Source organism: Tenrec ecaudatus, chromosome 12 (genome assembly GCF_050624435.1).
Source record: "Tenrec ecaudatus isolate mTenEca1 chromosome 12, mTenEca1.hap1, whole genome shotgun sequence".
Lineage (NCBI taxonomy): Eukaryota > Metazoa > Chordata > Mammalia > Afrosoricida > Tenrecidae > Tenrec > Tenrec ecaudatus.
The window spans coordinates 95,429,095-95,455,839 of NC_134541.1; the positions used below are offsets into that span (position 1 = coordinate 95,429,095).

The following is a 26,745-nucleotide window of genomic DNA, read 5'->3' on the forward strand; positions in this document are numbered from 1 at the left end:
AAGCAATAGTTTAGCTTAACTGATTTTTTAAATGTCTGCCTTGAGTATTATGCTTTTTTGAGGACTACTTATATGGGATCACATTGATAGCAGCAACTTGAAAGATTAGATAGAAGCATTAGGGGATAATGAATTTATGCAAACAGAGGAAGAACAACTCAGCAAAGGAGAGCCATATATGTTGCACAACTTGAGGAACGCAATCAATGTCACTAGGTGGTGCATGTAAAAGCGACTGGCCTAATGTATGTGTTGCGGTGTATCCTCTCAACAGGAAATCATAAAGCCCTATGGAGCAGTTTTACTCCGACACACATGGGTTACCATGTTGGAATCAACTCAACATCAACTGGTAAAAACTGTCTTTCACAACTTCTACCCAAAGTGCACATCTAAATGCACAAACTTTTTAACAGTTCCAAGGATTCCCATGACAGGCACAGGGAAGGAGACATTAAAGATGAAAGGCACATAGGCCACTAGTATCCATGGGGGAGTGTGAGAGGCACAATCTTTCTCATCACATCCAGAAGACATCCAGACACATCTCAAGAAACAGAGACAGAACATCCCACAGTTCATTTTCAAAGCTGGCTTTTGCTAGGGTAATTACTACAAAAGTTTCAAGGTTACAATATCAGGAGCCATGGTGGTGTAGTGGTTACACACTGGGCTGCTAACTTCAGGGCCAGCAGTTCGAAACTACCAGCCACACCGCAGGAGAAAGACAGGGCTTTCTAGTGCCACAAAGAAGTTGCAGTCTCAGTACTACCTCATAGGGTCACTATGAGTCCCTATTGGATTGATGGCAGTATGGGGTCTTTTTGTATGGCCTGGGAGAGAAATCATTTGCCTAACACTGGGAAGCAGGACTAGAAGCTAAGTCATGATTCTCCCCACCACAGAGATGGTCCTCAGTTCTCACCCAGCATACTGAGACCCTGTAATCGTTTCCCATGGTTGCCATAATAAATTAGCACAAAGTGGTATCTTAAAATAACACAAATATGTTCGCTCACAGTTCTAGAAATTCAAATGCAGGGTACTGTTTCTCTCTGAAGGCACTAGGGGCTGATTCTTCTTGGCCTCTCCCAAGCACTCCTTGTTTCCCGCAGCACTGCTCTCTCCGATTCCATTGTCACATAACTGCCTTACTCTTGCTCCTGGGTGTCTCTGCCTCTTCTTTGCATACTGCATTACAACATCATAGGAACTTAACTAATTACGTTGGTATTTCCAATGAAGGTCATGCTCATAGTTACTATGGTAGCTATGGACCTTTTTAGGGGAAACAAACCTATAACCTACCCCATCCTTTTTGGGAGCCAGATTTGAACTTTTATGATATGTAAACATTTCAAGCTGTCTCAGAACTATGCCCTTTTCAACCAACATTTCCGTTCCAACAGCATCATCTTTGTATATCAGTGTTAGCACTTTTAATATCTTCTGGTATTGCATACATTAATGTTCACCTATGTGTTTGTTTCAAGGAACTAAGCACTTAAGTAATTATGATTTAAGAAAAATTTAGCTCTACAGGAACTGAATCTCTTTATAACAGTTCAGGAATCCTGATGATCAGAGCATTTGGCTGCTAAGCAAAAGGTCAGCAGTTTGAACCCACTACCCATCTATGGGGGAAAGATGTGGCATCTATGGCAATCTGATTTCATAAAAATGTACAGCCTGGAAACGCTGGCGGGGCAGTTCTACTCCGTCCTGTAAATTCTCAAATATAACATAGCTTATGCTCAACTTTCAAACATCAGCACTCAAACACACACCCAGGAACCTGCACAGATGTCGGAGCTGTTGGTGTGTCCCCTGCTGTCCCCCCTGATACTCTTCTTACCCTTCTGCTATATAATTGGGAGTGCTTCACGTAAACTGAGATATGGAGCACTCTCTATGAAGCATTAAATTTCACTTCTGTATAATTCTTCTTTGCTCAGGACTATTCACTATGCTACATTTTAAAGAAATGAACATCTATTCCTGGTCACTGATTATTGAACTATACACAGTACAAACAGTCTCTCTCAAAAAAATGTTTCCCCTGGCAAAAATATAGTTTTTACTTTTTTAATTCCCTTTGCTTACAGAAAAATGTTCAAACTTAGCAGCTCTCACTTTTCTATGCTCTATTTGATATAACTTATATGTTAGATAGGGTTCCCTAGAGTGACAAAGCAGAAAACATGATTATGTACATGAGGATAGGTTTATACAGCAAGAAGGAATATAACCAAAAAAAGAAGAAGAAGGAATCTAACAGCTAATTAGTCCACACAGTAGTACAGAGGCCTCAGTTCAACTCACTTTCATGGGAACAGTTAAAATACTGTAAGTCCTTCAACTCACAAGGGCTGCCCGATCCAAAAGTCAAGGAAGAAAACAGCAGAGCCTTCCCTCAGGCAAGACAGGCAGTCTGCCCGCAGGCAACAGACAGAAGGTGGGTTAGCAAGTCAGTAGCTCAGGAGCTTAGCAACAAGGCAGGCTCGGATGGCATCTAGAGCTCAAGCACTGCAACAGGATCGACCAGCCTCGAGCGCAATCAATATACCCACCAGGAGCTTGGCGAAGCAGGTCTTGAAGAAGCCTCAAGCTCGAGTAACATTATCCAGGGTCCATGGGTTGGCTCAGCCCACAGGTGGTGTAGCACACAGGTTGAGGCAGAGAACTAGCTAAAGCAGCAGCACGCAGTCCAATCACCAGAGAGCAAGAGAAGGGGGGGGAGGGTAGGCCTTACAGAGCCATTTGTCTTCTTGCCCTCAAATCAAACGTCAAGCTGATTAAACTCCGCCCACATATTCCTACTGGCCTAATTGGCATGATAAACCTAACTATCACAACTTCAAAATTCATTTGCACATCCTCCTACTGGTCACTTTCCCATGTTTCACAATGCAGAAAATCAACTACCTGCTACCTTCAATCATCTGAAATGGCACCTCCATTCCCTTCCCAACTAACCATGCAGAGGAAATTAATAGATGACACACACTGATCATTACTTTCATAATAATGATACTAATAATTAACACATCCATTTATATACACATTATAATTTTCTAAAGGCTTGCCTATTAAGTCTATGTTTATCCACAAGACAACCTATTGAAAGGAGAGTAAATGTCACCCCAATTTTACAGACTGTGGGGAAGCAAACACAAAAAAGGGTAAGCACACATATATTATTGAGAGGATCTACACCTAAGGATCTCTAGAGGGTGCTCAGAATTCACTTCACTCACTTACTCACTCACTCATTCATCAATACAAAATCCTCTAGAGTGTGTGGAGCCCTGGTGGATTAATGGTTCTGAGTTGGGCTGCTAACCCAGCTCCAGGTCAATAGTTCAAAACCACCAGCCAGGTCCTCAGGAGAAAGACGGGGCTTTCTATTCCCATACAGAGTGACAGTCTCAGAAACTCACAGGCGCAGTTCTACCCTGTCCTATGGGGTCACTATGAGTCAGCACTGACTGGATGCCAGTGAGTTTGATTTGGGTTTTTCAGAGTGTGTAGTAAGTACCAGACACCATGCAGGGTTCTAAAGAGTGCAAGAAGAGCTATTTCAGTTCCTGCACCCATTCTTCATGAGCCTAAGGGCCTAAGTAAGGGCTCTGCCTTTTTGCACTGACGCAATGAAGCCTGGGGAAGCTAAGGAACCCTACTGATACCAGTATTAGAGCCAGAGCCCCCTGGGGGCCTTGTGACCGCCAAACCAACACACCTATCGTACACCATGCTAGAAAGGAGTTTCATTTGTCCCCTTTTTATCAGAAGGATTTTTTTTTTTTTAATGCAGCAAGGACAGGGAGGAGAGGAGAATCTTCTCTAGTTACCATCTCTGCTAGTTGCAGCTTCCCGGCTATCAGGAGCATGAGGACTCAGGCAGAAGATCTGCCTCTTAGAGTAGTCATTACTAGCAGGGAAGATTTGGAATCAGAGACTTGGTGAGGAATCATACCTCCATCACTTATTAGCTAGGAGACCATAGCCAATTCACTTAACCCTCTCAGTCCTAATTCCCACATCCATCAATTGAGAAAAATAGTAAATAATGCTTTCTTATAGATGAATGTGCTAGGTATAGAAAGCCATCTAAGATATACAAAGGGCTTCAAAATTTTGTGGCAAAATGGAATTAAAATATAAATGGAATACTTTCACAACCTTATTGAAGCACTCACATGCTATTAAAGGAATAACATGTTTAATATGTATATATATAATATATAAATATATAATACAATGCTATGTCTACCATTTTTTTCAAAGAAATGCAATTAATCTCTTTGCCATATTCATCCTAGGGGATTAGGAATAGAAAAGCAGAGATACTGGAAACTTTGTACTTTCTAACATTTTGTATCCTTTCACTTCAAAAAGAGAAAAATACCGTCACTTGAAAAGAATGAAGCTTGATAACGTCAGTTAGTTCTACCCCATCCTAGAGGGCCACTCTAGTTGGAATCGACTCCACAGTAGTGAGTTTGTTTTTGCTTTAATCCAAAAGTCATTCAACAAGAACCTCACGATACTCTATCTGACCTCATAGTTCGGTGTTTCACTGTATGCTACTTTAATTGCTATTTCTTATTGTTTCATAATCCAAAATAGAAGCTCTTTTTGAACAGAAGCATGCATTAATACATCTTTATCCCAATAAGAGTAAGAGGCTCTCCAAAACTACTTACTCATTTGACTGCACATCAAAGATGGTAAATGGACCAATTCATAACTAACGTAGCTTTCTACACCTTACGATGAACAGCTGTTGTCTTGCCTTTCTCCCCATCCTCCTTCAATTCTTCTTCTGCCCTTCCTGTAGTAATGTGTTAACTCCTCACCTTCTAGTGGATTATTCATGGTGACTCCCGTTATTACAAAGTAGAACTGGGTGCCACAGGGTTTGGCTGTAATCTTTACAGAAGCAAATCCCTAAGCCATTCTTGCACAGTGCCACTGGGTAGATTTGAACCATCAACCTATTGGTTTGAAGTTGAACACAAACCATTTACTCCACACAAGGATCTTGAGTAATGCCTTTCCAAACCCAAAGCTCACTCACAATGACCCTCAATAGAGCATCCAAGGGTTTGTAAATCTTGACAGGAGCAGACAGTTTTCTCCATTGAAATGGCTGGTGGGTTTGAACCACTGACTTTGAAGTTCGCCATCTGGCACTTACCCAACAGCACCACCACTCAATAAAGCACAGCTTCCTGCAAAATCCCACTTGGGGAAACAAAGATGCAGTAACAGTTCTCCTCTCCCAACATCTCCCTCTTCTCTCAAAACCTTCCCTGTATCTAGAATATAATCACAAAAGCTCTCAATGTTCTTATACTTATTTATTCCATGAAACTGTGGGTGCCAGGCAGTTGGAGATGGGAGGGCGGGAAGAGGTTTGGGGGAGCTTTTTTCCAACTCAGGAGTAAAGCACACAGAGGGCTGGGGAAAACAAGGACTGAAGGGACTAGCAGTGGCTTATCCAGTCAGCTAACAGATCAGGAAGGAAGGAGGGTAAAAGGACCGTATACTTGGCACTGCAGTGGAATGGAAATTATGCCTCTGTTCCCCCATATCTAGAATACCCTACTTTTCCTCTCCAGCTCTCAATTCTTTTTTTTCAACCCTAAAATCACAGGCCAGTGGATGGAAGGTCTTGTGGATCCAGTGGCAATGTAAGCATCTCAGCATTGGCGTGGGTCTCCACGTGGCTCCTCTGGCTCCAGAGCTCTGGCTGCATCAGCATGGCTCCATCAGGCTCTTAGTAATGTTTCACAGGAAGTGAGCCACTCTCAATCCTTTTATGCCAAAGTCCCATCACTTCCGTTCTGAGGCTCACCCATCTTTAATCTGTCTCCAACTGCCCATCTTCCCTTTCCAAAATGTCGAGCACTTACCATCCACAGCACTTGTATGTCCCTGGACTCTACCCATATGGCCTGCTGCAGCACCCCACATACACCTGGGGCCTCATCTTAGCATCACTTACTTCACCCCTGAATTATTCTGCACTCAGGTCCTGTCAATTTCTCTTCAGAGGCTTGTCCCTCCCAGTGTGAGTCAGGGCCTCCAGGAAGCTCTCTTCTGGTCCCTTCCCCTGCCCTATCCTATCCCTTTTCTCCTAATTAATATCTGCTCACACTATGGCCTCAGCTCAAATGCATTTCCCTCGAGGAAGCTTTTCAAGACCACACATCCACATTCACCCTCAGGCTAAGCCAGGCTACCCTCCAACTCCTCAGTCAGAGCACTGATCACAGTGAATTACATCCATACACTGTTATCTCACAGCCGTTCGTCTCTCCCACTAGACTGCCACACAGTCAGAAAGCTCAGCACAACCCAATAAGCAGGATCCGTAACAGGTTTTCACCATCATTTATCTGTCCAGCATCTCCTGTGGTGCCTGGCACCCAGTAACTGTTTCATAAACATGTGTTAAATAAGGGAAAGAAAAAATGAATTGCAAATTAGTGAACTCAGTGGTCAAGTGATCCATTTTTGATGAATAAATTCGCTTTGAGGTAGAGGCAGAGTGAAATCATTAAATGATGATGCCTTTTACCCTAGACATATATACAAACAGATATTAACAGATCTTAAGCCAACAGATCCACATATAAAAGAAAATACTTAACTACTGGATCATAAATTTGTAGGAAACACATAAATGTGTTTTCCATATGTATTTTTAATAATAAAAAATTATACAGATATTTTTATTAGCTATAAGTTTGTAGGAATGACATAACCATGCTGTTCACATGTAATTTTGGGAAAACAATAGATATGTATGGCATCTATCTTCTGCAACTGCACATTTTCATCCATTGAAATAGGTATCCGCAGTCACCATGTGCTTCACTTCACAACCTGACCGGGTTTTAAACCAGTTAACTGATGAATTCCTATGCTAACCCCAACCCAAACACTCCTTCATTTTCTCTTTCTTAGTAGGCAGGAAACACAAACTTTCTGGGAACAAGATGTGTGTCCCCTTTGGAAATGTTTAGATCTACTGATAATAGTCAGTCTACCTTAGCTAAATGCATGAGGAAGCCACATGGTAACAATTCTAACGGAACACAGAACATATCTACTAAACTGAAGCAACATTCCACATGCTATCACTTTCAGCTCTGCACATGTGGAAACAGGCTCAGTGCACCACTTGGTCATGTCAGAGCATCTCAGAGAGGAAGATATGCATGGGATTTATTAAGGGAGCCCACCCCAGCGAAGAGGCCCGTGGAGTACATCACAGCTATACCTTATGAATTTGAGTTTTAAAGGAAGTACTTTCTGGACTGTATTCATTACAACTACTTCTAGTGTTTGTTTAAATACCTGAACCCACCAGGGACTAGTAAATGAGCAGTAATTTTAGACTAAAGGCTGGCACTCTAGTGGCAACAAAGTTAAGAATTCAGCTGCTAACTGTAAGGTTCCTGGTTCAAACCCACTCAGCAGTTCTGAAGGAGAAAGACCTGGCAGTCTGTATCCAGCGGTCACAGCCTAAAAATGTCTCTGGCCACATATGGGGTCACCATAAGGAGGGATCAATTCAGGGATGAGGACTGTGCAGGATGGCAGTGTTTCACTAGACTGTAAACACAAGTCCGTATGAGTTGGAATTAATTCAACAATAGAGAAATGGCTTCTTTATTTTATTTTATTTTATTTTGAGCATTACATCATTTATATCAAACTCAGAATACTACATAAAAGATTTTGTTTGTTTTGTTGCTTTTTGGTCAGACTCATTGTTTTATTCACTTCAACCAGATGCTAAACCTCAAGTTCAGTTGAGGCCTCTGGGTTAGTAATTTATACTAAAGAGGAGACAGGAAGTTAAGAAAATCAAATAAACCAGAAAAATAATACCAGTGTGCTTAAGCTGCAAAAGCAGTTGACTTAAGAAAAGTAAAGCTTAGGCGATGGGAGAGATGGCAGACATGCAGGCTCCTCCTGCCTTCCAACACAAGGGTCCTGCTGGGAGAAACTGGCAAGGAGAAGCTCCCATATTGCTACAAGAACATGGCTCTGGGCTTCAAGATGCCCAAGAAGGCTACTGAGGGAACCTGCATGGACATCTCGTGTCCCTCCCAGGATGGATTCCGTCTGACGTGGTGACCAAGATGAAGATGCAGAGGACCACTGTCATCGCCCGAGACCCCCTCCACTACATCCACCAAGTACAATCGATTTGAGAAGCACCACAAAAACATGTCCGTGTACCTGTCCCCCTGCTTCAGAGACGTCTGAATCAGCGACATCGTCACTGTGGACGAGTGCCAGGCCCTGAACAAGACTGTGCCCTTCAATGTGCTCAAGGTCGTTAAAGATGCGGGCACGAAAAAGCAGTTTCCGAGATTCTCAGCTGCCCACCTCCCAGTGAAATAAAGTTATTTTTGTCCCACTCAAAAAAAAAATAGAAAAGAAAGGCTCGATTTGGGGAACTCAGCAATTCAGGTAAAAGAATAAACTTAAACAGTATTGCAGTCTCTATTTTGAACAAACACCTTAAAATTCAAAGGATGTTAAATTGAATGTATGAATTACAAAATTCCTTTTTTATCAGTTATCAAATATTTCATGCATTCCTCACAAGAGGTAAAGAGAGCAATGTGTCAAAAACTAAGGTATTTCTCTTCACAGCCAGAACCTATGCCTACCCCAAGCTAATAATTAACAGCGGCAAAAAAAAAAAAACCCTCTCCAGAGAAGCGTATCTGTCCCTTCTTTAAAGTAAACAGACCAGGGATAGAGGTGGCGGAAGTGATCAACTAAGTTACTAGTTCTAAAATTAAAATAGTCATGAGTCTACATATACCAATAAATAATCGAAACTGCATACACTAAATCCACGCTGTCAAGTCCATTCTGACTCACAGCCACCCTATACACGGTTTCTGACATCCTCCTCTTTACAGGAGCAGACAACTTAGTCGCTCTCCGCCGAGCAGCTGGTATGTTTGAACTGCTGAACTTGCCATTAAATAGCCCAACCCACAAGGCCATCAATCAAGGTAAGAATAAACTCCAGAAAACGAAATCCACTCACTCGTTGCCATAGAGTGGTTCTGACTCATCGCCAGCCCATAGGACAGAGTAGAACCGCCCCTGTGGACGTCCAAGACTGTAAATCACGAGGGAAGTACAAATTCTAATCAAGGTGAATTTAAGAAACCACTGTAAGCAGGTCAATGCATTTATTTCACAACAAAGAAGCTGGAAAGAAAGTCCCCCTCACCCAAAGCTCTATTTTTATAAGTAAATTAAACATGGCTCAGAAGAAAGCCCATAGTCTAGTAATCCAAGGTTTTCTAGTGACTGACGTGCTCTACAAGCCTGACACTTGGAAAGGAGGGACTTGAAATCCAGGTAAAGACAGGGCGCAGAGAGCCCACTGTGCTGCAGCTGCTGTCCACATCTGTGGATTGGAGTAGCCTAGTGCCGTCCCATTGGTGGTTCTTGCATCCTACTGCTAAATATTTATTCTCATCTACATTACTTGTTCTTTACATTGGATTTTACCAATTTGGCTACTTACCAAAATGCCTTTTTTCCAACAAAAAGTGAGTGTTTTAATCATTTGACTCTTTTCATCTTTCTTTACAAAAATGAGAAAAGTCACACCCACTCGAAACAGGCTTATTCAGAAAATTAATACTTGCCTTTTGGAGATTTACATTATAGTAACAGTCTAAATACTAGCTTCACTTAAAAATTCTTTCAACCCAAGCCCAAAAACCAAGAAAAGTGATTGTGATGGAAATATTCCATTTCCCTCCCTGTAACACCCAACAGAAGGCTGGATCCTCTGCTGCTTAGTACAGTTCTGAAGGCTGTTCTGTTGCTACAGCAACGGAACTCTGCTACCTGTGGCCACTGTTTGTCAGAAATCCTCTAAGCAGTAAATTCTGTGCTGTGCATTCATAAGAACATTCACAAAACCTCTACACAACAAAAAATTAAGGGCTGATTTATTACATAAGATTTGTGCCTATAAACATATGTAAAATTAATAACAACTGTCTGGAAAGCTATTGAAAACAGAAAAGCTTTTCTAGTTATTTATTTATATTCCATCACACCTCCTACCAGTGCCCGCCCCTAAAAAAAAAATAAGGCCTTGAGGCATAATTTACTATCCGTTCCAGTACATGCGGTTTCTTTAGCAATGAGCTGACTTAGAAAACACGCAACTGAAGAGTCAAGAGAAAAATGTAGTCATCGCCCCCTTCATCCACCCAAGGGCCCCTGCGGGCTACTCACCCTCACTGGGGGGCTCCAGGCTTGCACTCTGGGCTGCTGTCCACCTTGAGAGTTCTGCAGATCTTTTGAGCCACAATTGGCCACGGTGCTGCTCGGCACCCTTAGTGCACTTGTGCAGTTCACTGCGCTGCCCCCACCAGGGCCGGGTTTCCAAGGCCTCTGTTTGATCCCATCCAGAAGTCTGACCAGCAGGATGTTACTCGGAAGCTCCTCAACACCAGAGCCAACTAGAGTCCTGCACTCGGGGCATCTGAGTTCATTTCGGGAACCAACGATCCCCAACAAGCATCGTTTGCAAAACGTGTGCTGGCAAGGCAAGACTTTTGCAGAAGCATCAAGCCGCTCCAGACACACAGGACACTCCAGAAGGTCTAACAAGGCAGATTCATCCATCTTTAGCTAGTTTACTAAAAAGGCTTCAGAAGTGTTCATCGTATGGATCCCTTAAAATGACTCATGTAACATCCATTTCAGTTTATGCTGGAATCAAAAGGAGAGAGGGAGGTTTGAAAAAGAGAAAAATCAGTAATATCACTGGGTGGGGGGGGGGATGCCCACACAAGACAAAAAGTACTCAAAAGTGCTTCCTCTGAGCAGTGTGGCTTTATTTTGGAACTTGGTCTCTAAACTCAATTCAGAATTAATCACTAAAGACATTCAGGAGTTCACTGTTGAGCTATAGTACTACGCAGGCTATCTACAATAAACAGAGTTATGAAACAATGAAGAACCTAATTTCTTCAGCAGTCAAGGTGATATGAGTTGCCTTAATAAAGTCCCCAGCTCATGCTAGGTGAACAGAAGCAATTGAAAATTTCCTCTACCTCAAAATTACTTTTAAATCCATCAAAGTTCACAATTTCCAAGCCACTTTAGTGTTTAAGAAACCATGCCCTGTGATCGCTTACGGTAAATGATCCTAATATTAAATACATATGTTTCTTCACTGGTCTTAAAAGACTGTTTCATCTTGCCCGACTAAAAAGAGCTGAAGGTTGGCAATTCTAAAGAACACAATCAGAGACTTGCCTGAAAGCAGTTAAAATACAAAAGCAACACTCGGGGCTGCCAAATTCTGAGCCCGATTTCAGAACGGCCTGTCCTAATCCCATTCACAAAACGTGGCAAAATTATCAGCAGGAATCTGACCATGGCATGCTGGCCTGTGGGCATCCTACGAAAATGGGGCCATTCAAGAAAAAAAAAGCCTTTGAACCAGTGCCGGCCTCGCCTCAACAAAATAAAAGTACATGTACATGCTTTGGGCCAAAAAATAGGTAAAGATCTTTCGATGGAAACATTAGCAGCTGCTGTTGGCAAAGCTGGGGCAAGGGGCGCCCAGGCAGCCACGCACAGGTATTCCCAGGCCCCGCGGGGCGGCGCGCGGTGCCTCGCCGGCCGCACACCCGCAGACACACACCGGGGCCGGCAGACACACGCCGGGGGCGGGCTGTCGCCGCAGGCAACAGTCGGGGTTCAGCCGCACCCACGCCTGGGTTTCCCTCAGGCCGGGGCAGGAGGGGATACCCCCGCTCGAGTGCTGGAAGTTTCCGAGGACTTAAGAAATAAATGCGCAGCTTGAAGTTGCAAGACTCGGCGTGGCAAAGTGCCTCGCGAAAGCAGCTCCACAGCGGGCGGACCCGAGCCGAGTGCCCGGCCCGTCCGCGGGGCAGGCGGTGCGGGCTGAGCCCGGGGAGACCGCGCACTGCGCCCGGAGAGGCGGCCAGGCCGCGGGCTCCGTCCCGGCAGGTCGTGGCCCGGCCCGCGGGGCCCCCGGGCGGCGGGAGCGGGACCGCGCGGCGCGCTGGGGCACGAGGTCGCCCCGACCCCCGCGCCTCCTCCGGGCCGCACGCCCTACCTCGCGCGCGGGCGCCTCCTCTTTGTTCGCGGGCCCGCGGCGGCCGGTGCCCCAGCAGCTCCGCCGCGCCGCGCCCGCCGCGTTCTCCGCTCGCGGTGGCTGCGACGCGGCCGCGACCCGGGGAGCCTCCTCTCTGCGGCGCCCTCACGCTCGAACACACGCCGCCGCCGCCGCCGCCGCCCACTTTCCCGGCCCGGGAGGGCGGGAGCGGGGGGCGGGGCGGGAGAGGCGGGGCCGCCGTCGGCGCCCGGGGCGCTGGGGGCGGGGCCGAGACGGCGCCTCCCCGCGAGGGGCGTGGCCCTCGGAAGCGCAGCGCCGCCGCTGGGCCTCCGCCCGAGCTACCTGCGCGGGGCCCGCGGCCTACCGGGGCGCGGGAAGCGGGAGGCCCCGGGGCGCGCGAGAAGGAAGGCGTGGCGGCGCACGTCTCTCCCTACAGAGAACACGCCTGAAAACGGGGAGCAATCGCAGAGGCACAGCGCTGAGGGTGGGGGCCCAGGAAAGAGGCGCGGGAACGGAATGGACTCCGCCCGGCGGGATGGGTCGCGAAGCCCGAGGGACGGGAGCCGCCCCGCGGAGCTCCGCCCGCTGTACTTTGCTTAGCGTCACCAGGCTCTGCAGAGACTGACGACCCAGTGAGACCGCAGAGTAGTTTATTGTATCAGTAGGGCCCCGGGGCAGCGGTCCAGCTACCAGACTTGGGGGCTCGCCGCCAAGCAGAATTGCACCCCTCTCTGCCTGCTCCGACAGGTTGAGTTTCTCAACCAAGTTTGGGGATCGCTGGCCCAGAAACTCAGGGAAGGGAAGGGGGGGTGGAACACCCCAAAACTTCATTGCCTTCAAACTCATCCTTAGGGGGTTTAGGTCATTCTCCCTACCCTAAATGGGGAGAATTCAGTGACCTCAACGTTTGACCTGAGCCTGAGAAGCAGCCCCCAGCAGCACTGTGCTCGGTGTTGGTTGTCATGGTCACACACCTGTAAACTGAAATATAGGAGAGGGACTTCCAAAAATGTTCCTGGAGAAATTCCATTCTCTTTTCATTCAATTTCCCCACGAACTTTTTTAAGCCTTCCAGTACCTTTTGAAAACCGTGTTATCCAGTTAGTCCCAGGTATTGTGTGGATTCTTCACGTTCAATTCCAAAGGAAACCAAATGTGGCACTGATTTCAGCGTTAACATTTATTTACAGCTTATACAGAATTATCCCAAATAGCCTGCCTCAAAGGTGTGTAGAAGTCAGGAGAAAGGAGTGCAAAGATTATGTCAGAAACCCATGCCAGGTTACTGACCAAACAGAAGAGAAACATCAACCACAGCTAAATGATTCAAGACAAATTAGAGTCACCTCGGTAAGGGAAAAAGTATAACAACCAATAATTACCAATCTCTCATTGTAGTCCAGGCACTATACTAAACACTACATGCATTCAGTCTAGCCTTGTGAGCTCTCTTCAGCTTTGCTCTAAACAGAAGATGTTAGGAGTCATACTTCATAAAATACCAAAATGAGGAATACATTTGCCCTGCATTTAACAAACAAAAAAAACCTGTCATCAAAGTTGATTCTGACTCAAAGCAACCCAATAAGGCAAAATAGAACTAACTGCTCCTTTGGATTTGGTGTAGTGGGTTACCTGCTGGGCAGCTAACCACAAAGTTAGCACTCTCAATCCACCAGTTGCTCTTTAAGAGAAAAATGTGACATTAGAGAAAAATCTGCACCTGCAGTCTCAGAAAGCCACAGGGGCAGTCCTATTCTGTATTCTATAGGGTCCTCTGAGTTGGAATCAACATGATGGCAGTGAGTGGGTTTGGATTTTTAAATCTTTATAAGAGCAGAAAACCTCATCTTTCTCCCATGGTGTGACTGAATTTGTGGTTACCAGCCCAACTACCCTGTTTCCCCAAAACTAAGACAGTGTTTTATATTAACTTTTGCTCCCTAAGATGCGCTAGGTCTTATTTTCAGGGGATGTCTTATTTTTCCATGAAGAAGAATATGTACAAATTTATTGTTTTATTAAAAGAGACCTCGCACTTCTTGTCTGCCCCGGCTACGCTGCGGCCAACAGTGAGCTGCACAGCAGCACCCGACACTATGGTCCAGAATCCAGAGTTACGGTATCTTTGGGGTCTTATTTTCGGGGGTGTCTTATTTGGGGGGGAATGCCTTATATTTCAGCGAGAGGCAAAACTGTAAATAGGCCTTATTTTTGGAGGATGTCTTACTTTCAGGAAAACAGAGTATAACCCAGTACCCCACCAAGGCTCCTAAGAAGAAAATAAGCATGCTGTGTTTGAGCTGAAAAGAGGAACAGAATGAGAAAGGACAAGAATTTTTAATAGAAAAATATGCAAACAGGAACCGTGGCGGCACAGTGTTTAAGCGGCGTCTTCAAACCAAAAGGCTAGCAGTTAAAACCTCTCAGACTCCAGGGGAGAAATATGTAACAGTTTGCTTCCATGTTGGAAAGTCTGACTTTATCCTACAGGGTTGCTATGTGTCAGGATTCACTGTACAACAATGGATTCATCTGCAAATGGAGTGTGACTTCTGAGACTAGGAGCCTCCTTTTGCAGCTGGACCTGTGCAAGTGAAGGAGAGCCTGGCTCTAAGATTACAGTCAGTAAACAGATAACATTATTATGTTCAATTTATAGTTAGGAAAAAAAGAGAGGGTTAGACAAAGTGCAGGAATTGTGCCTGACTTGACACCACCACACTGGGGCGAAACATTAGGGGCGTGCAGCAGAGTGGTGGGGGGTGGGGAGCCAAAGCAATGAAGTCCCCAAGGAATACCAAAAGTAGACTTTGGGGCCAAGGCATGGCACTCCATCAGACTTGACCAGAACACACTCATAAAAGTCAACAGACAGACCAAGAACTATTTATAGGTTTTTAGTTTGTTGGTGGTAGTCTTTTGTTTTCTTTTTTGTTTTTTTATTTTTGTTTTGTCTTGCTTTCATGCTTATTATTGTCTCTGCATGTCTATACAGATAAGATAGGCAGGATAACAATCTGGAGGAGAAAACAACAGGACTGACGGTTCCAGGAGGACATGGGAGAGAGGGAGGCAGGGGAAAGGAAGGAGACATGCCAACAAACCCAGGGAACAACAAGGGAACAACAAACGATCTAAAATCAATGGTGAGGAGGACACAGGATGGCCAGTAGGACTTGATCAAGTGCAATGTAGCCAAGAGAAATTACTGAAAGCCGAACAAGGTCAAGCATGATAGTGAGACAAGGGGAAAGTAAAAGGAAATAGAGGAAAGAACTAGGAGGCAAAAGACATTTATAGAGATCTAAAGACAGGCATGTACATATAATAAATATGTTTATATATAACAATAGGGAAATAGATCTATGCACATATATTTATAAGTTAAGTATTAAGGCAGCAGACAGATATTGGGCCTCTACTCAAGTACCCCCTCAACACAAGAACACTTTGTTCTAATAACCCAGCCTTCTGTGATGCTCACCTTCTCTGACATGATCGCTGAAGACAAAATGGGTGCATAAGCAAATGTGAAGAAAGTTGATGGTGCCCCGTTATCAACAGATATAACATCTGGAGTCTTAAAGGAAGCAGCCATCTAACTGAGAAGCAACAAAACCCACATGGAAGAAGCACACCAGCCTGTTCACCCCAGATCATGAGGTGTCAATAGGATCAGGTATCAGGCATCAAAAACCCAGAACAAAAAATCATATCAATGTGAATGAGGGGGAGTGCAGAGTGGAGACCCAAAGCCCATCTGTAGACAATTGGACATCCTCTTACAGATGGGTCACAAGGAAGAGACAAGACAGTCAGGATGCAGCACAGCACCGTTGAAACATACAACTTTCCTCTAATTCTTTAATGCTATCATGACCCCACTATCAGGACCCCAATTCTACCTTATAAATCTGGCTAGATCAGAGCATGTACATCGGTACAGATAAGAGCTGGAAACACAGGGAATCCAGGACAGATAAACCCCTCAGGACCAATAATGAGAGTAGTGATACCAGGAGCGGGAGGGGCAGGTGGAGGGAGAAGGAGGGAACTGATTACAATGATGGACATATAACTGCCTCCCGGGGGGATGGGCAGCAGAAAAGTAGGTGAAGTGAGACAGCAATCGATGTAAGACATGAAAAAAAAATAACTTATGGATCACCAAGTGTTCATAAGGGAACGAGGGAGTGGGGAGGGGGGAAAACGAACTGATGCCAAGAGATCAAGTAGAAAGAAAATGTCTTGAGAATGATGATGGCAACAAATGTACAAATGTGCTTGACACAATGGAGGTATGGATGGATTTTTATAAGAGCTGTAAGAGACCCCAATAAAATAGTTTTGTTTAAATATTGAGGCTATGTAACCTGAATAATTGGTTACATAGTAAATAGTAAATAATGTTGGTCCACAACTCAACCCCAGGTCTCTGTGTTCGGAATTCAGCACTCTCTGCACCACCTCGCGGCCTTCTCTTTTGCACATAACTATCCTATCCTCGACTCCAGGCTGAACTGAGTGTCCTGTGCCTCCTCCCAAGAAACTGCTCATCATGTTACTACTCTGGAGAGCGAGGAATAGTTTTCTTTGTTCCGATTTTGGGGTTTTGGTTGTTTTTAGAGAGCAGCATTAGGTCGCAGGTAGACTGGCACAGCTCTTAAAAATCGTAAGAGAAGGACATCAATAGTTGCACCCATTGTCAAAGAACTAAAGACCAAGTGTCCCAAAACTGGAGGGATCAGCGAAACCAGTATACAAATCCCATGAACCTGTCTGGGATGTGACTGAAGTTCTTTGGACTTCCTTGCTGCTAGTTCACTATATTTTAGACACAACTCTTATTAGCTTAAATCACTCTGCTGGTAAAAGGAAGTTTTACAGAAGTATTATGACTAGCTATTGTAACTTCTTTTTTTAAATCTATTTATTAGGAGCTCTTACAGGTGTGATAAAATTCCATAGTTCAATTACATCACGCAGTATTGTACAATTGCTACCACAGTCAGTTTCAAAACATTTTCTTTCTTCTTGAATTCCTTGATATCAGCTCCCCTTTGTCCCGTCCCCCTCCCCCAACTCTATTCCTCGGGAAACCTTATTTATTTGTTTGTTTGTTTTGCTGCATCCTACAGATCCAGTAGATCCATTTACATACAATTCTGTTGTTTGCTCCCTTGAGTGGGGTAATACTGTATTCAGTGCTATCAGCTGCTCTCCCTTTCCCCCCTTACTTTAATGTCTTAAGGCATCTTTCATCTATCTGATGGGGAACAAAATTTGCCTTTCTTAGTGTTGGGTGATTGACTGAGACAACCTGCTGGTCTATGTGCTCCGTACTGTTCAACTAAAGGGAGCGATCCTCATGCTCATTATCTGCCAAGAGTCCGTCCCCCAGACAGGCTGGGCCAAGCTTATTTTCTTCACAAGAGCTTAAAAAAATAGATAAATAAATAGCCCAACGCTGGTAATTTCAGTGAAGATCAAGATTAAAATTCTGTCAAGGGAATACTTGGAGAAGGAACAGTCGGGGAACAAGAAGCATGTTCATGTCTCCATTGCTGGGAACTGACCCTGAAGGAAAGACGGCAAGGGAGATGTTCTCATGACCTCGGGGGTTTCCATGAGATACATGAAAAATATAATCACCTGGTAACATAATGATAGCTTGGATTTATACAGTCCTTATCCTGCCAAACCTTCAAAGTGCTTTCACATACATTATCTCATTGATCGTCTCAAGATCCCTCTGAAGCAGGTTAAAAACACATGTAATTATCGCCGCTTTCAAAATGGGAACAATGAGATGGAGAGAAGCTCCTGTTCATGGTGGCGACATTATGACACAGGTCCCCACTGTTAATTTCCCAGAACAGAGGACTCTGGTATGCTTGATCTCATGCATTCAGGTGTCTGATAATCAGTACTCTCCAAAACGTGTTGCTCCTCCAACTTCCATGATCTTGGTAAACAGTAGCACTAAGCATTCAATTGTTGAAACTAGAAATATAGGGGTCATCTTTTGATTTTTCATCTTCATCAATATTTCTGCCAGCTACCCACATAATAGATCTCAATTGACATCTATGTCCAATTCACCTCTACTTCCCTTTGCCTCGCTCCCCTTTATTTTTTCCCCTTTTTCTCTGGTCCTCGTTACATGGCCAAGCAACCTCTCCCTTTTTATTCTTGCCTTACAACCATTCAAAACAAGCAAAGAACAGTGCACCCATGAAGATCAAGCTTCTTCCATGTCTTACAGACCTATCATGCTCTATCCCAGTAACTCAATCATCTGTAACATGTTTCATTATCTAATTTTTTAATCCCTTGTGCATTGCCTGACTTGCACACCTGAGGAAACACCCCCTGGAGGTAGAAAGTGGGTCTGTTTGCACCACTTTGACCTCAGCAGCCAAACCAGTGCTTGTGGCCATTGGTGCCTGTGAATAATACTTAAAGAAGGGAACAAGCCTAGTATCCTAGTTGCCAGGGAGCCAATTCCAGCACACAGTGACCCCATGTAGAGCAGATCTGTGGTGCATTTGGGGGAAGTAGATTGGCAGGCCTTTCTTCCAAGGAAACTTTGTGGAGACTCAAACACTAATCTTTCAGTTAACAATTAATGTGGGAACCATGTACACCACCCAGAACCTGTGAATCAATTATAGAATTATCATTCTCTTCATCCTACAGTTGCATAAACTTAGTGCTTCACAGATGGGAAATTAGACCATGTGCCAAGTTCCATAGAGGGTCGTTCTTACAGTCCACCAACCAATAGGTTTTTATGAAGAAGGTGAAGTCACATGATTCTTCTCCATACACAGTCTAGTTGAAGACATAGATCAATAAAACTATGTAATGTAAGGGTAAGGTGTGGGAAGAAAGGGGGAACTGATCACAATGATCTACATATAATCCCCTCCCAGGGCAATGGACAACAGAAAGTGAGTGAAAGGAGACAGCGGTGGGTGTAAGACATGAAAAAAAAATTATCAAGGGTTCATGAGGGAGCGAGGGTGGGGGAGTAGGAAAATGAACTGATACCAAGGGCTCAAGTAGAAAGAAAATGTTTTGAAAATGATGGTAACGTAATTACAAATGTGCTTGACACAATAGATCTATGTATGGACTGTGATAACAGCTATAAGAACCCACAACAAAATAATTTTTAAATTAAATTTAGAAAGAAAACAAAGGCTGTAACATGAACCACAAATGAAATGTCAGCTGATCTTCTCCAGTTGATGTACAGCTTAGTTATATCTATGTAAGTACGTTATCTGTGGAGGAGCCTGGGTGGTGTCGTTGCATTGAGAGGCAGTTCTCATTGTTGGGGGTTTGAAACCACAGCAGCTCTCAGGAGAAAGACTGGGCTTTCTACTCTCAGAAACGTACAGCCTCAGAAACCCACAGGGCTCTCTGGGAGTAACCATTGATTTGATAGCAGTGAGTTTTTTAGTTTAAAGTTAGATAACTCTGTTGATCTATAGCTTAGTTAATGATGTCACTATTTACCCCATTTGCTACCATTTACCCCATTGTGAAGCAAGCAAGAAAATACAGAATTACCTTCAACTCCTCCTTCTCTCTTCAATTCCCCCATTTTCACCACCTATTCAGATGGCTCTGAGCCAGAGATCACCAGAACTCACCGTAATTGAGTCAGTTCTGATGCAGAGTGGCCCTAAGTCCAGAGTAAGGTAACTCACTAAGGCCATCCTTTCAGCCTGATTTCAGGGCTGATCCTTTCCTGCTTGTGAGGGTCCCTGTGTGTGGCACAAATGGTCAAGCCAAAAGATTGCCCCTTTGGGGTATCTCAGAAAATGTGCTTTACCCTCTGCTCTGCACACATGGGGTGTCTATCCGTCAGCACTGACTCCCCAGCAACAGCAACAAGGCTTCCTACCTGAGCAATAGTAACTGCTCCCTGCCTCTACCCTCTTTAGGACACTAGGTATTGGAAAAACAATGAAGTCAAAGGCTTCACCACCTCTGAAGTGGTGAACTTGGGCAAGTTTCTAATCTTCTACACCTGAGTTTCCCCTATAAAATGAGCATAACAATGCTGTTAAAATGCTCTGGACCATGCCCAATGCAAAAGGCTTACGTCTGGGTTGTCTAGAGGAGCAAGTTCAGTGAAGTGTATACATAAATATAAAAAGAAATTTACTTTAAGAAATGACTCTTGTAATTGTGCAGATTAGAAAAGTCCCAAGTCTATGGGTCAGGCTAGGCTGATGGCTTCTGCTGTCTCAGGTGATTGCAGTGGCCAATGAGCCCCAAGTCTGTAGAGCTACATTCTAAGAACCAGATGTCGTGAGATGAGAAAAGTGGGGGATCGAGAAAGCGTGAGCTTTACCTGGGCATATCCATTTATATAGTGGAGAGACTCCCAAGGAAACTCCCCTTTCAACTGATTGGCTGCTCACTGGATCACAAAATGGAAGGGGATGACATAGCATCTGCCAAAGTACTGCAAATCACAGCCAAGTTGACACATGACACTGACCATCTCCTGTGGTGAGTGGTGAGTAAGTTATCTTTCATATTATTGTTTTTGAAACTTAGATTCAATCCTGGGTTTACTACCTGTGAATGACTTATCAAAGTCTTCAACTTCTGAGCTTCTGCTTCTTTATCCATACAAATGGAGATCAAATGATCTATTCTGAAAGATAAAAGTCATTTAAAAATGACACAGTGCTATCTGGCACATGGCAGAGACTTGTGAAATGGTTGTTTTCTGCCTTCATTTCTGTCTCTGCATCTGTTTCCATATCATTTAGGGGCTGAATTGGATTATCTCTGAAGATTCGGTGCAGCTTTAAAAGTTTTATTTCTATCCTAATTGCATAAAGGTCATATAAGAGCATTGGAATCTCCTGTAAAAAGTCAAATGGCCATGAGGTGCTATAGCTGTCAGAATCAGGGTTCTTCACAGTTAGAGTCAGGCAAGCCCAGAGAAGCTATTTTGGGCTACAGTGGTGGGAAGGTGGTGCAAACTTCGCTGTCTGGCAAAAAGTCCTACCAGATGGAGTATTTATAGACACTCCCAGAAGATCTCAGTTCAAACAGAAGGGAAGCTAGGGAGAAAGTTAGACTGGTGAGTGGGAGGTAACTGAGCTGCATCTTCCTCTAGACTCCATGGAAGAACAGGTCTGAAATATTTGAGGAGCTGTGCGGGACACCGGAACACCTGAAAAGACCTGGTGTTCTTTAACTTTGAGAGAATTCTAACCCGTCTTCAGAGAGTTTAGTGCCTTTCAGAGGGTTTCGTGCCTTCACAATCATCTGAAAAATGTGTTAAACTATACAAGTACCCGCCTTACTGCTGGACATTCCGATCTAGTATAAGGTCACTATGAGTTAGAATCAACTTAATGGCAGTGGGTTTGGTTGGAGTGTGGGTCTAAAGGAGTGGTGCCGTGGGTTAAGCACTGACTACTAACCAGAAAACCTGAAGTTCAATTGCACAAACCTCTCCTAGGAGGAAGATGTGTCAGTCTGCTTCCATAAAGATTTATTGTTGTTAATACCTGTTGTCCAGTTGGTTCCCACTCACAGGGACACTATGTCCAACAGAATGAAGCACAACCCAATCCTGCTCATTCCTCAAAATTGTCATGTGTTTAGATAAGGACTGAATGTGACTGTTTTAAGAATTTAATTTAGTATCTGATTCTATTTCTTCTGCTTATTATCAATATAATGATTTATAGAAATATTTATTGGGAAGTACAAAAATAGAAAGCTTGCAAACCCACTTGCCTCAATCATTAATTTGATCTTTAGATGGGTTAGGATCTACCTGGAAGGAAAGCTTCAAAGGGATTAGCTTCACCCAGTGCTTTCTAGTGCTCAGGACATTAGCAGGTGAAGAGGCATGCTTGGGGGCTGTTGACAGATTGAAGACAAAAAAAGGAACTATTTGGATTTGAAATTGGACCATTTGCAGTGGTCTTTGTCAGAAGCTAGGAAAAATCTGGAACCCTGAAGAAAACTCCTCTCTAGGACTGAATGTTAAAGGGAGGCTGTGGACAGGCTGAAATGCTTGCTAGGTGACTACATGGATCCACTTGCTGAGTGGAAGTGGGAGAAAGGCATCAATAAAGAGACAGGTTGAGTCTGGCCACCGACACCTGTGGACTCGGTTTACAGGACATAGAAGAGAAGAGTGGGTTGGCATCTAAAGTGTATGACCTAGCACGAGGGGGGCTAGGCTTGTTGAGTGTCTGTGATGAGCCCATGGTCTAAAGGCAATGGGTACCCCGACCAATGGGTACCCCGGTGAGGCTAAGTGAGGCAGCCCACATTGAGTTGACCAGAACCCGAACAGATGGAGAGAAGTTATTTGAGCCTATGAACTGGTGCATACTGCTGCAGACTTCATGGACAGCCTGTCCTGATTTGACTTTGCTTATGGATGCAGACTCACAAGATCCCAACTGGAATGAAGATTCTTTGTGTCAAAAAATATGATTGTCTACTCAGAGCACTGGGTTGTTGTAAGGGGGCAGTATAGATATTGTATACCCAAAATTGGGGGGATAAAGGCATGAAGTGGTTGACTTACAAACTTTCATAGGTGGAGGAATATATTCATAGGATTATTGAATTAAGGTGTAGAGGTTACTTAACTGCCATTGTTAGGCTAAAAAATTGTGCACAGGTGCCAAGTTGGCAAGGGCTGGATTGAGATAGTTAAGGTTTGTTGTGCCAACCTGGCTGATAAACACATGTGGGATTAATTGAAGAGCAAAGAGCTAAATTGCTTGGTGAGCCTCACCTTGCTAGTTCTCGGGTCTCTTGCTTTCTGATGGTTGGACCAGGGTTCAGCTGCCTTAGCCACTTCCATGCTTCAGCTGGCAAGGCTCACTTCCTGCAAGACATCCCTGAAGAGAAGCCACATGGATCTACCCTGATGCAACCCTGGGTGCTGGGGCAGTCGTGTGGAGACCCCTGCCAGCGCTGAGATGCTTGCACGTTCACTGATTCAGCTTTCCTCCTGCAGTCGGCATCATGTGTGTGTGTTGCGAGACTGAAGAGGACTTTGTAGATGGGTGTCAGACATATGGGCTAATGTTGGACTTATGGGCTTGGGCAGCACTGGGTTGGGATGCTTTCTTTTTTTTCTAATAGATAAATTAACCACTTTATTGAATATCAATACACTGTACATATTACTATACAAAATGTTTCCTTAGTACAAAACGTTGCTTGCAATATAAATACCAGTGTACCTTAAAAAAAATGTAAACATCTTCCTTCCAGGTCCACCTGTTGAGCCCCCAAAATAGTGCTGGGAGACCCGCTAGGTCAGGTCAAAGCACCCTACTTGGGGCTTCAGCAAGTGGTGGCAATTACTCACAGTCCCTTTTGAGAAATTGTTCAACTGCCTGTGAAAACAGGTGCCACCGTGACACAGGAGGCTGAAATAGCTGCCCAGGTCTGGGGCAATGGGGTCTCGACCCGCTTGTGTCCTGTGACCAGCCCACAGGCCCCACGGACACGCCAGGGGTTGGGCTATTGCATGGTTAGAGCCACACCTCACAGAGAGATGGCCTGAGTAAGGGGGGAGAGTGGGGGCTTCTGGGTGGGGGTGGGTGAGTCCTAGTCTGGTTGGCTCTTTGTCTTCTAACTAAAAGCACCTACAGCCAAACAGCTTTGGACATACACACCCACCCTCTAGGACAGGCCATGGTCTGGGGAATGCTCTGGAACTGGGGCTGCACCCACTTGCCAGTGGTCTGCCCACCGCTGGGAAAGTCTGCAGAAAGGCCTCTTTCAGAGCCCACCAGCCTCTCAGAGCTGTGAAGACCACCGGACAAGGGCCCTTGTCAGGGCGGGGCCAGCACAGCACAGCACAGCCAGAATGGGCCAGTCAGAAGGGAATTCAGTGGCCCTGAAGGGTCCTTCCCGCTAGAGTGGGGGAAGTGTGCTGGAGGGGGGTCCCTAGGGCCCCAGGGGGCCCCCGGAGCAGCCCGACTCTTCGTGCTTCTGGAGCAGGGACATGCGGGAGAAGGTGCGAGAGCAGCTCCGACACTGGTACTTCTTGACGGCCGAGTGGGTCTGCAGGTGCGCGCGTAGGTTGGAGCGGTCCGCGAAGGCACGGCTGCAGTGGGGGCAGGAGAAGGGCTTCTCACCGGTGTGGGTCCGCACGTGGCCCTGTAGCAGCCAGGGCCTGGAGAAGGCCTTCCCGCAGGTGTCGCAGACGCAGGGCAGAGTGTGGCTTCGTATGTGCATCTTGAGGGCGCCCAGGCTGACATACTCTGTCGCAGTACTTGCAGTTGAAGGCCTTCCGAGACTGGGGGTCCTTGGTCACGGTGAGCACGGCTAGCTGTTTGGGCGCCTGGCCCAAGCCCGTGAAGGCAGCAAAGGCTTCGGCCTCCCGGGAAGAGGCTGAGGCAGAAGAGAAGGACGAGGGAGCCGGCGAAGGCGGGCTGGGGGGCTGGGAACCTTTCCCACTGTCCTCCTCTGATAGGGAGCTCAGCTCGGTGGCCTTTGGGCCTTCCTGGGGTGGCAGGGAGGCCCAGCCGCTGGGCTGGACTTGGGGTACCAGGAGCGAGTCCCAGATGAGTGTGGGCAGTGAGGCCCTGGGGTTGAGGACCTCCGGCGGCGGGATTGCGGCCAGCAGGTGGGCCTGGTCGTAGGGCTGCTGAATGGCGAACTCTTAAGGACGAATCGTGCAGCTCGCTGTAGTTGGGTCTCCGGCGAGAGCAAGCGGGCTTCGGGACAAGGAAAGGACGCGGCATGGTGGCCCAGCAAGGCGAGTGGGTCGTTGAGTCTCTCAAGGACCGCGGCGTGTGCAACTGAGAGCATTGTTCTCGGGATGCTTTCTTAATGTACATTTACTCTTTATATAAAACTCTCTCTTGGAAAGGGGGAACTGATTACAAGGATCCACATGTGACCTCCTCCCTGGGAGAGGGACGGCAGAGAAGGGGGGAAGGGAGACTCCGGATAGGGCAAGATATGACAAAATAACGATGTATAAATTACCAAGGGCACATGAGGGAGGGGGGAGCGGGGAGGGAGGGAAAAAAAAGAGGACCTGATGCAAGGGGCTTAAGTGGAGAGCAAATGCTTTGAGAATGATTGGGGCAGGGAATGTATGGATGTGCTTTATACAATTGATGTATGTATATGTATGGATTGTGATAAGAGTTGTATGAGCCCCTAATAAAATGTAAAAAAAAGAAAAGGAAAAAAAAGAAAATGATTAGGGCAAAGACTGTACAGATGTGCTTTATACAATTGATGTATGTATATGTATGGACAGTGATAAGAGCTGTATGAGCCCCTAATAAATTGTTTAAAAAATAAAATAAAACTCTCTCTTATACATATGAGTTTCTGTGGATTTGTTTCTCTAGTTTACACAGACTGGCACATCATGGTTGAGACTATTTTTGCAGTCTCTGCATTAATCCATTGTTGAGGGTCTTCCTCACTTTTTTGTTGCCAAGTATGATGTCCTTTTTCAGAGGCTGGTCTTTCCTGATAACATGTCCAACGTATCTGAAGCCATCCTGACTGTTCTTCATTCAAGACAGATTTGTTTGTTCTGTCAGTCTACAGTAGTACTTCTAATATTTTCCCCCAACACCATAATTGAAAATGCATCAATTCTTCTCTGGTTTTCTTTTTTGTTTTAAACATTTTATTAGGGACTCATATAACTCTTATCACAATCCATACATACATCAATTGTGTAAAACACATCTGTTCATTCTTTGGCCTCATCATTTTCAAAGCATTTGCTCTCCACTTAAGCCCTTTGCACCAGGTCCTCTTTTTTTCCCCCTCCCTCATGAGCCCTTGATAATTTATAAATTATTATTTTGTCATATCTTTCCCTGTCTGACGTCTCCCTTCACCCCTTTTCTGTCGTCCTTCCCCAAGGGAGGTGGTCACATATGGATCCTTGTAATCAGTTCCCTCTTTCTAACCCACTCAGCCTCTACCCTCCCAGTATCACCCCTCACACCCTTGGTCCTGAAGGTATCATCTGCCCTGGATTTCCTGTGCCTCCAGCTCCTATCTGCACCAGTGTACATCCTCTGCTCTATCCAGACTTGCAAAGTAGAATTCGGATCATGATAGTTGGGGGTAGGGGGTGGGTGGGGAGCATTTAGTAATTGGAGGAAAGCTGTATTCGTCATTGGTGCTACATCGCACCCTGACTGACTCATCTCCTCCCCTAGACTCCTCTGTGAGGGGATCTCCAGTGGCTGACAAATGGGCTTTGGGTCTCCACTCTGCACTCCCCCTCCCTTCATTCACTATGGTAAGATTTTTTTTTTCTGATGATGCCTTATACCTGATCCCTTCGACACCTTATGATTGCACAGGCTGGTGTGCTACTTCCATGTGGGCTTTGTTGCTTCTGAGCTAGATGGCCGCTTGTTTACCCTCAAGCCTTTAAGACCCCAGACGCTATATCTTTTGATAACCGGACACCATCAGCTTTCTTCACCACTTTTGCTTGTTCACCTGCTTTGGCTTCAGCGGTTGTGTCGGCAGGGTGAGCATCATAGAATGCCAACTTAACAGAAGAAAATATTCATGCATTGAGG

General features: G+C 45.2%; 1 protein-coding gene and 1 pseudogene across 1 annotated transcript in view; both read right to left on the minus strand.

Annotated features, from left to right (window-relative positions):
* SH3RF1 (SH3 domain containing ring finger 1) overlaps positions 1-12,351 on the minus strand; it is a 219,333-nt gene extending 206,982 nt beyond the window's left edge. Inside the window, exons 1-2 of the mRNA XM_075564245.1 lie at positions 12,158-12,351; positions 10,300-10,779 (exon numbers count right to left, since the gene is read on the minus strand). Of these exons, the coding sequence (XP_075420360.1) occupies positions 10,300-10,692 (393 nt within the window). The 5' untranslated portion in view covers positions 10,693-10,779; positions 12,158-12,351. The remainder of the gene's footprint in view (positions 1-10,299; positions 10,780-12,157) is intronic.
* An 11,764-nt stretch (positions 12,352-24,115) lies between these two features.
* On the minus strand, positions 24,116-24,921 carry LOC142423016 (zinc finger protein SNAI1 pseudogene; annotated as a pseudogene).
* Positions 24,922-26,745: the final 1,824 nt, after the last annotated feature.